At 40.0% G+C, this 10,909-nt stretch overlaps 1 protein-coding gene across 1 annotated transcript; it reads right to left on the bottom strand.

Moving 5' to 3' along the window:
* Positions 1 to 866: 866 nt before the first annotated feature.
* Positions 867 to 8,661, bottom strand: AMD1 (adenosylmethionine decarboxylase 1). The gene is made up of 8 exons (XM_010156742.1): positions 8,574 to 8,661; positions 6,933 to 7,059; positions 6,345 to 6,447; positions 5,499 to 5,541; positions 5,259 to 5,403; positions 4,209 to 4,301; positions 3,971 to 4,126; positions 867 to 3,026 (listed from the first exon to the last, which is right to left on the bottom strand). The coding sequence occupies exons 2-8, from the start codon at positions 7,047 to 7,049 to the stop codon at positions 2,886 to 2,888; spliced, it is 798 nt and encodes a 265-aa protein (XP_010155044.1). The 5' UTR covers positions 7,050 to 7,059; positions 8,574 to 8,661; the 3' UTR covers positions 867 to 2,885.
* Between the last annotated feature and the right edge of the window lie 2,248 nt (positions 8,662 to 10,909).

Here is a 10,909-nt window from a genome sequence, read left to right as displayed (position 1 = left end):
TAGCAGAGACTGTTAAAACAGGATCTCTTGATGCTATAAAGCTAGAATTTCTTCTTTGCATGTAAGATTTAGGTGGGCATTTTCAGCAGTGTTATGTACTTCAAATAAGCAGAAGTTACTATTTAATATCCAAAGCACAATTAGTTCCAAATTCTAGCATCACAGAATAGACTCCTGGCAGTTAGTGAAACCTGTGTTCAGGCATGAACAATTTAAGGGTGTTAGGCCTTCAACACTAACACCAGTTTTCCCTACTTAGGTGACTTTGGGGATATTAGCATTGTTAAGATCATTGCAGGTATAATTAAACTGCAGCTGCTATTCCTGTAGGACTGATCACATGGAACCAAGGAAATTGCAACTTGTTGGTTGCATCTGCTTAACACTGACATTCCTAGCCACTGGCTTCTGGTCAAGTAGTTTACTATCCAGATTAGGGACATGCCTACTTTATCTTCAAGTAACCTTCACCTTGAACTCTCAAAGTCAGTCTAAGCTGAAAGTAGCTTAAATGTATACCAGAGTTTATTACTTAAGACCAGCAGAAGCAGGAGTGGTCTTATTTCAGAGAAGTATTTTAAACATTTAATGCTGAATAAAAAATACAGATTAGATGAAGACCACAGATCTCAGACTGTGTGTCCATTTAAAGACAGACATTTTTAGCCTCAAGAACAGCATAACATTTTCATTTGGCTTCGTCTGAAATGCTGTCTCATTTTACACTACCAAAATGTTAACAGTTGAGATGCATCCCCTACAAGGGCAAAGTAAATTTCAAGTAATTTAGGACAAGAAACCAATCTATTTCAGAATGAAACCATTTGGTGCCAAAAACCATGAGGAGTGGTGAAGGGTAGAAGAGCTGGATCATCACTGCAAACAATTTAAGCGAACTTTTATTGAAGCATTAAGTTGTGGTACAGATATTTTTAAATGATCAAAGTCTAACACCACAGAAATTATAAACACCATACTCCCCCCATCCTGATCACCTTAGATAGTTCAATAATCCATTCAACAGCTTTCATTTTTATAGCCGAGGCTTATGCTTCTATTTGTAAAATGTGTACTTCAGTATTACTTGAAAAGGGATCTTCAGCCTACTTGAAGGACCTCAAGCCAACAAATGACAGGTCAGTTGGGACAATGTTTAACAAAGAAAAAAAACACACCACTGAAATATTGGTCCTCAGTATTAACACCAAAAAGCATCAGTGCCATTTACAGCATGTAATTGGTAACATTGGTAAAGAACATCAACAATATGCTTAAAATAAAAATCATAATGTTCCAACCACTTGATTTCCAACCAAGCAGACTTTAGTTTCGCAGCACTGAAAAAGTGCTTCACATATAAATACGGAAGGAACAGAAAACCATTGCGTCAAACCAGAAAGAGTCAAAACGTTACAAGGACAAGAGGGGGGAAAAAATAATCTCCATTTCATAGTTTTAACATGCTGGTCTCACAGCTGTTAACATCCCAGTATTTGCAAACTTAGCTGTAAGTGTGCCAGCTCTTTAAAGCCTGCATTTTAGTCAATACCCATTAAAGTGACTTTGAATTCATGCCCAAAGAATAGCATTCTACTTCACTTCTGTCCAGCTGTCCCAGACAGTTCTTTGTTCTGTGCCTTCACTTAATGCCCTCAAGTCACAGTAAGAGGAACCACCTTAGTAATTAGGAGGAAAAAACAGATGAAGTCACAACACTCAAATACAACGTAAGTCACATGCACAACAATGTCACAGGACTGTCACAAGATAGAGGCATTAGCTTTGCTTGGAACAACAAAATGAAGTGACACTGGACCAGTTCAGAAGCACTCTTTACAGTTGGAAGTGGTAGGTCACAGGTTTTACCAAGAATCATCCAAACCAATCAACACACCCAGCCTGGCAAATTCCACTCCCTCGCTAGATTTACCTGCCAGTGCTCAACAGCACCAGCTTCTTAGTCTGACATAACTGGTGATTAGGAAAGAAAACGTCTGGTGCCAATACGAACCCGCACTTTGCAAAGCTGTCACACAACTATGCCAAAGCACTTGCGTCCTGACTCAGCTCTTCCCCTATCAAGTCTTGGACCTTCTTCAAACTCTGCCATCGTGTAGCAGTGTGACAGCTTAGGGATGTGGAGAGATAAGTGAGCATTAAGGTAAGATGAAATCTAACCTGCGTTAGTACCGATACACAAGTTTCTAAAGGTGAAAGAGCAATGCGTGAGCCCAGCGCTACAGTATAGCTGAGCGAATTCCTGGAAGCTTGAGTAGAGCATGAAAAGTCAGTCTGATTTAAAAATAAATCAGCCACCACCTGTAGTAGCAAAAAAACTGTAACTGTTTTAAGAACCTCCTCCAAACAAAGTGTTAATTAAGAATCAGTTTCATTAGAAATCATAAAAGTTTGTCAGAAACTGCTTTAGACTGAAAGCACAACGTAGATGAAAAAAGATTGACAATTTAACAGGGAACTGTCCCCAGTGAGTAGGTTGAGGCTAAAGTCTAATGAGGACGAAAGCCTTGTCTGTGGGGAATTTTTGGTGATACCTGGAGAAAAACTACGCTGTGTGTAATTCTACCTGAATCATTTTTACAAGTGTTGTAAAGTTTCATACAGTAAGATTTTTCTACATGCACTTCAATTTCACAGCAAGAGTGGCATAGAGTACCTAAACACAGAAGAGAGCATTCATGCAAGATATCTAACTCCTTGATATAATAATGCATACAATTCAAAATGGTTATACTATGATTACACCTAGGGCTTTCCACAACTACAAGGTGGTGGGAGTGGAAAGCATGGCCCCCTGAATCATTAACTAGAAAGCAACCACCACCTTCTATATGGGATTTCTTTTTGCGCTTTTTCTTCATTCTTAATCAACTGTGCTGTTGCTGGCGATTTTTTGTAAAACTGGTAAAAACAAAGTTATAATCACTGAATTGGGCAATCTGGTGATCAAGACGTTTAAACCCTTCAATCTTCTGGGCAGAAGAAAACACTGTACGACATTTAGAGCTCTAAAAAACAAAAAAGTGAAAGTTATTTTTAAACTTAGCATTTAGACACAGATTAGCACAGTATGTATTTTATGTGTAGTTCTTGTGACACTGTTACCGACATGCTTCAAACCTGTGCCTGACAGTGCTGCAGGAAGTCTCCATCCCAAGCAGCAATTCTGCTCCCTACATATGGTACTGCTCTTCTACTAACTGTTGTAGGGCCTGGAGCCCCCCTCCTATGGGGACAGGCTGAGAGAGTTGGGCTTGTTCAGCCTGGAGAAGAGAAGGCTCCGGGGAGACCTTATAGCACCTTCCAGTGCCTGAAGGGGCTACAAGGAAGCTGGGGGGGACTTTTTACAAGGGCCTGTAGTGACAGGACAAGGGGTAACGGGTTTAAATTGAAAGTGGGGAGGTTTAGATTTGATATCAGGAAGAAGTTCTTCCCAGAGAGGGTGGTGAGGCACTGGAACAGGGTGCCCAGAGTTTGTAGATTCCCCATCCCTGGAAACAGTCAACATCAGGTTGGACGGGGCTCTGAGCAACCTGATGTAGTTGAAGATGTGTCTGTTCATTGCAGAGGGATTGGACTAGATAGGCTTTAAAGGTCCCTTCCAACCCAAAATATTCTATTATTAGCTGGCAGCAGCACTACTACAACTGACAGCTGCAGCCAAATCCAGAAAAATGCCCAAGGAAGACATTATGCCTATACAGAACTGCACAGGAAGTTGTTAGAATACTGGCATTGGGCTGCCTTATCTTAGTATTTCTTAACTTGTCTGGAGATCAGATTAATACATGCCAAAGCAATACAGAAGAGTATTTTTACTTTCCAAAGAAACTACTATCCAGGTAGAGGCAAACAAGAAACTACTAATGCTCCAGTAAAAAAATCTCAAGCCTTGCTTTATTTGTGTCTGCATACATTGCAGGAGCTGACCAGTTAATGCAAAAAACCTCACCTGGTTAACAAAGAGGGTTGTCACAAATTTTCCTGGCTTGAAAACCTCTACAACTTTTCTAATCAGGTCATCATAGGAAGTCTGACTTATGTTTGTTTCAAAACTAACATAGGAAAACTCTGGTTCTGGAGTGATGTGAATAGTCCAGTAAGTTCCCTGGAAAAAAAAAAAAAGTGTTATTATCACCAAATAATTACTATTTATTTTAACAATGATTAGCAATGAGTGTAAAACTTACATCCGATTTCATCCCATTCATTGAATACCCACAAGGATTGAACATTGTAGCATCAATAACAGAACCTGGTATCAGGTCACGAATTCCACTCATCTGAAATAGAAGTTAAAATTACACACCACTCAGTTTATCATGCATCCTTAGACTTGTTTAGATTTAAGTCAAAATCAGAATGAACATCAATTTATCTGGGACAGGACACCAGAATTTTCCCAGTAACAAGTCAGTCACCGAGTGCCAAGCTGCATGCAAGTTACCAGATACTTTGCTTCTTACAGAACCAAGCTGCATAGCTCCAAGGCAAGGGAGCAGTTTAGAATTCTAAACCGTATTTGCTTCTGCAACTAAAATGGAAATTGGAGCTCCAGCCAGTATCCACACAGTGAAGACTGTTTACAGTTACCCCAGAGTGAGAATACACTTTACAATGAAGTGCAATCCCAAGCACTTTGATTTCCACACAGTACTTGAGCTACAGCCAAATCTCAATAGCAACCACAGTATAAGCATCAAAACCTAAGACAGAAAGCCAGTCAATGCACTCATCAGAAATTTGTTCATGTCAAGACTTTCATTTGGAAAGAGGAGAAAGGGAGGCAAAACTATCAAGTTACACTCAGACCTTACATCTGTTTCTCCCCTGCCCCACACTATCCAAATGGCTCCATGATTTAACCTTGATTTTGATACCTAGACTCCCTTGGGATTCATTATCTTCAGTTTAAGTCTTACTCCTCATAATCTCCATCCTTCAGTGGACATTACTCAACTGTGGTTTTATTCCTCCATTTTTCAGAGGATAAGCTTCCAATCACCCCAAGCACTGCAAATTGCTCCTTTCAACAGATTAAAGCAGGAGAATTGAAAATGTGAAGTTATATTCCCATAAACATTTTAGAATTAAATCCATTTTACCCCCAAAACATTAACCTGACATTTCCTACAAGATCTTTCCTACCACAAAATAAACCTTGCATTAAAGTGTTGTGAAACATTTTGTTACCCAATTTCCGCCATTCCCAAAAATGCTTAGTTTTCAAGCAAACTTACACGAGTGACATCATTTGCAGTAACACCATCTTTCATGTAGAACTGGTCCATAACTACTGGGTCAAGCTCACTCATCAGAATTTCCAGTGTCTGATCAGGCTGATTGGATATCCGACTCTCTGGGAAATCCAGGGTGTACAGGTACCTATAAAATACAAATCATGTGTGTAATAAAAATTGGCAGCACCAAGTGAAGTTCTACGGTAAGCCCCAAAGATTTCAAAGACTTCACATACATACCAGCAATCAGAATTCATACGCCCCATGCAATAAGCTGCTCCATCTAGACAAGACAAAGTCTCCAGTTAATATACCACAGCTGATCCTTTAAATATGAAATAAAGCTCATCTCTTACATAGTGTTCTGTGACAGACTTCTACTGTGGGGTTCTCTGATGCAGTCAGCATCTGTATCACATAACTAGGCATCTAACTTCAGGAATGTAAAGCAACCATCAGAAAAACAGGCTCCCTCAGAAGGTGGTCTGGACACCCCAGTTCAGAGCCTACTAGCAGGAAACTCAGATTACAGCTTTAGCTATGCACAGACAGAAACACTAGTACTCTTAAGCATTTATTTTCTAATAACTCAGAGAAGCATGAACCTTCCATGTTCCTTCAAAAAGCTTCTCTGCCAGCAAAGTTCAAGGTTATTCTTGTAGGTTTTTGAATTTAAACATTTAGTAAAATCTCTTTAGTGCAGTGACTTTTCTGAGAAAAACTTGCATTTTTCTTCAGTGTATTAGTTACCTTAAATTACTATCCCACCTTTTTAATAAGGCTTTTAGGGTTACTGAGAGCTGGATACTACAATCCATTTCAAAGTCTGAAGATGACCTCAGTTAAGACAAGGTGCTAAGTGTCAAGCTTAGCACAACTTAAATTTTGATCTTGGCAAGTTAGTGTCAGAAATTCAGAAAAGTAGTATTTATAGTTTTTGATTTTCCTGCAGCCAAAGCTTGTGCTGGCCACAGAACTGCAAGGACTGCTGAATGCAGTCTGTACGTATTGCTCTGCTTGTCACTTCTCCCTTCACATCAACCTTTCACACAAGTGTGCATCTTTGCTGAAGTTTCATGAACTTACTTGGGAAAATTTCATTAAGAAACTCTACTTCCTCCTGGAAATTCCTATGTGGGTACTCCTGGTGGGAAGGCTTCATGAAATTCTTACGTGAATAAAAGAAGCTCTGGAGAAAAAAAAAAAAAAGGTGCATCTTAAATACTGGATATATCCCATCCACCTTGAATCTAAAAATCTGGAAAATCTAAGCATTTGGTATAAGCTTTCACGGGACTTAAGTTTCGACTGTCAAAACGCTGCTACCTGTAATTCCTTTTCAGAGGCACATGGTTATTCCTAGCTTAATTTGTCAACTACAGGGCACAGCTTGCTCACACATTTGTTTTCCACAAGAAAACATCAGTGATTTCAGCATGGAAATCTTTCACACTCAGTACAACAGCTTTTTTAAGTGAGCATCCTCTAAGAGGCAAACAGAAGGCTAAATCCTACAACAGAACAAGCAGTCTTATAATACAATCTTCCCACAATGGAAAGTATACATAAATGGCAAAGGAAGTTTCAGAATATTTAATAAAATCAGTGAATTTGAAATAGTAAAAAGCTTTTTGTACGACTTGTAAGGAAGATGCAGCATTTTTGGCACCTTACCTGAATTGAGTCAAACCCACTGTACTCCCTAGCAAGCTCCAACAGGGGAACCAGTGCTTGCAGTAAGAGGGTGGTACCACACGTCTTCAAAATGAAACGTCTCTTGGAGACAAACATGCTACTCTCACTGTAAAAGAGACGTTAAAAATATATTAAGTGGTCTACATGAAACAAGCCAGGAGAGAAAGGTTACATCTTGGTCCTTATCCCAACCAAATGCATTACTGTAAGTGAACATTCAGCACATGGTAATAAGCATGCTTGGCAAATGGATCAAACCAATATATTTCAGCTAACTTTGGAGAGCTGTTACGATTCCCCAAAACAAGCACCTGCTGCAAGAGTGACGTTACACAGCTACCACACTCCAGGAAGAGAGGCATGACACGTGTTACATATCCTCAATCTGTTTGAGAAATACAAGCATGCCGGGAAGTGGGTACAGAACAGACATGCAATTTAGTTTCTCAACCCAGACACAGAACAGGGTCAAACTTGAAATCTGACTTTCTCAGCTGAAATCCAGCCATTGAGAAAGTCAGCTCAAGAGAGGCAAAAGCCTTAACAGACCTTCCTAAGTTGTCCGGCTGCATCTCCTAGGAAAGGTGGCTACTGGAAAGTGGTAAATCAGCACCTGTCCACAGGGACAGGAAGTCTCATAGTGACAGTATAGGCACAGCTATACTATATGCCTTATACCGTTTGTGTAGTTAATTTCTGTAGCTTACGTAAGTCAGATGCTATAGTCCCAGTGAAGTGGAGATAGGCACTGATACTATATCCAGACCACTTAAACATGTACAACTAGTATCGCCTCGCCAAGCACCTGAACAATGAGAATAAGCCTAGCTTAAACAACAAACTCAGTTTGGAATGCTGTTTAAGAGTTCAAAGTCAAGCTTATATTTCACCCAGGATACAACTATTACTAGTTTACATTCTTTTCATAATTTTGGTTTAAATATATGGAGCTTGTGGAAGCAAGACTTCAGGACAGTTTCTTTGACTAGCCTGCTCTTAGCCCAACCTTGCCCTCAAGGCAGCCTTTCAGAGTACAAAAGCTTCAGTTTTTGTAATCTGAAGCAAAACAGAGAATGTCAATGTGTCTGTAAAGTTCATGTAGAAAATGCATAAAGGTATTTTGTAAGATGAAAAACATGGCAAAAAGTAGTGTCCTTAAAACTAACTGCTGCACAACCCAAACTCCAAGATTCCAGGAAAGCTGCATTTTAACAGATGTCATTAGGTCAGCTGCAGGAGTTGTTCCACTTGATTGCATTAGCTGGAGTTAGAGCCCATCTCCTGATACAGTTTTTGCTAATTCAAAAGTGACACCTACACGCACTATTCTGCTGAAGTAATCCTAAACCTCTCCGCTGGGGAGACTTACCCCTGGACAAAATTCAGTCATCAGGTGGAAAAAACACCACAGCTCTGTCCTTAATGCTTTTCGTTAATAACTATGAAGACATTTCCACCACTCAACAGAAGCACAACAGTTCAATGACAAGCAGACTCTGAAAGCTGTAGTCATGAACAGCAGGATCTTAACCCAAGACTGGATTCTCAGCCAAGTGGATCTCATACAGTAGCTTTAACTTTTTTAGCTCTTGGCAACTAAAGAACAAGCCAGTGGCTTACCTGAGTACATAAGCTTCCTGCTTGTCAGTTTTTGTCACACTTATGATCAAACAATGCACATTGTCCAGAAGTTTGTCCCACTCAATCCTGTGGAGAAATTACAGAACAACACAAGCAGGTTAAACTGAAGTTTTCTGAAACCCTGGGTAAGAAGTATAGCCCAAGCAAGACTATAGCTCTTGTCTTGAGTTGCTGGATCTGACTCTATATATGACTCTACCACAATATGGTAATACCCAGTCTTGAGCTCCCAACAGCCAAGTATTCCTCAAGATCTGTCAGTGTCATCTGCTGCACAAGGACAGCAGTCAAACAGCAACCCCAAGCTTCTAACTAGGCAAGTCAGGGTAACCTTAAGTCCTGCATCCCACAAGTACTAAGATCAAATTCATTGTTGTATCTTAAGGTATGCTTTAGTTCGAACCTCCACAAACTTCAGTCATAGCAGTCATGGGAAACTACTAGAGTAACAAATCAGTAAGTTAACATTAACATGTTTTATTTGCCCAGCCAAGCTCATAATTTAATTGACAGCCAGCCTTAAAAATGAATAGATCTCAATGACCTGAATTGCTCTGATCAATCAAGATCACCATTCTTTCTACCTCTAGAACATACAGAAGACCCACAGCAAATGTTTTGAAACATTACACTTACAAGAAAATAAACTGAACTATGTTCACATAGTGTGAGTTGCAGATACAGTGCTAAGTTTCAGTATAGAGGTAGAAGTTTACTATTTAAATTTTTCACTGTTGTTAAGGAACAAAAAAAAAAAAAAAATCATCAAAGAGCTCAAATTAAGCCCAAAGACTTCCAGGTATTTATGAGAAGTCAGACTTGCAAAAGACTTGGTTGTCATTTCAGTCTTGTGTCTACACCAGATTAGTAGAATCCAATACAGTAAAATTTGCTCTGAAGGAGACAGGAACAGATACAGCTTCCTGAAGGGGCAAAGTTACAGCATTGCCAGCTGCCCTACTTCTCCCACCCCTCCCTTCCCACAGCATATTCCACCTACAGGTTTGTGCTGGGTCTTGTGCTCAGACTCATCACAAACCAAGACATTAACCCAGCATAAAACTAAACCACCCATCAGCAGAGATGGAACAGCTGTCGGACCCTCTGCAGCTGGGAGCATGAAAGAACTGCAATTATTTCATCACCAAGCAAACCATGAGATCAGCTCAGCTGCCCACAGAACTGCCAGCCTAAACCCTCCTCAGGACTCAGACATCTCCCTCTTTGACACCACAAAACCTCTGTAGATGTACTTCAGGACAGAGCACTCACTGTTAATTCTACCAGCAGGCTCCATCCAGCATCCACCAGTCCTTCCCCTTAGGAAGCCAGTCAGTTTGCAAAGTTGAAGTTTTAGATTCTGCTGTACGTATAACTAAAAAAATATCCACATGTTCTTTGCTTCTCTAAACAACCCAGCAAATAAATGCCTTAATTTCTCCATCAATTGAGAATGCCTCCCAAAACGGAATTCTGTACCTTTACCACTAATACTTGAGTATTTTTCCCTTTTGAAGTGTCCATTACACTAAACCAGTATGTTTATACAGGAATCAACCAGAACACACTTCACTTCCAGACTCACACTACAGCCTACTTTTAAATGAGACTGAAGCTATTAAAAGTGTTTAAGAGAGTCCTATGCACCTTAAAATCCCTCATAATTAAGTGCACATCTGAACAAGTTTATAATCTTGGTGATATAACTGGATACTTAAAACCAAAGTGGTTTTGCCTACCGCCCCAGCTAGTTCACTTTGATGAAATACTCTTCAACTATAGATGTAACAGCACAGACCACTCAAACCTGCATGCCAAGTTAAATACACAGCTTGTTTTGAATGCTCAGATGAAGTCCCACACATTATTTGGTTCTACCCTTATGTCATTGACTGGGTTTAGCTCTGTGCCTGACACTCAAGTTTATATGAAAGTGCAAGTGTCCGCTCCACTTTGAAAAACCTGGTAAATGCAAAGAGTGCAATAGTTTATATTATACCCAGTTTTTACATGCTTCTAGACAATGACACATTTTTGCTGAGGACTGAAGGATATAGGTTTTTCCTGGAAGCTGCAGCACACCTGCCTAAGTTTGCCAGCCTTAGTAACTTCCCGCTAGCATCCTATTACACTCTTCCTGTAAACTGAGCTAGGCAATGTGATAATTTGGTTTGGTACGGTGGAGTAACTGTTCAAGTCGTTCCAGCACCTCTATGACAATTTTTTTATCTGCCATTAACAAGACACCCAGTGTCTCACATGGCACTTATGAAAGCTGAGGCAGAGTTCCCTTACACTGCCTGATGCTGACCTGC

This window comes from Eurypyga helias, unplaced genomic scaffold (assembly GCF_000690775.1).
Source record: "Eurypyga helias isolate BGI_N326 unplaced genomic scaffold, ASM69077v1 scaffold28698, whole genome shotgun sequence".
In the NCBI taxonomy this organism is placed as follows: Eukaryota; Metazoa; Chordata; class Aves; order Eurypygiformes; family Eurypygidae; genus Eurypyga; species Eurypyga helias.
Note: the sequence above shows the minus strand (reverse complement) of the source record. Positions and strands in the feature narration are given on the sequence as shown.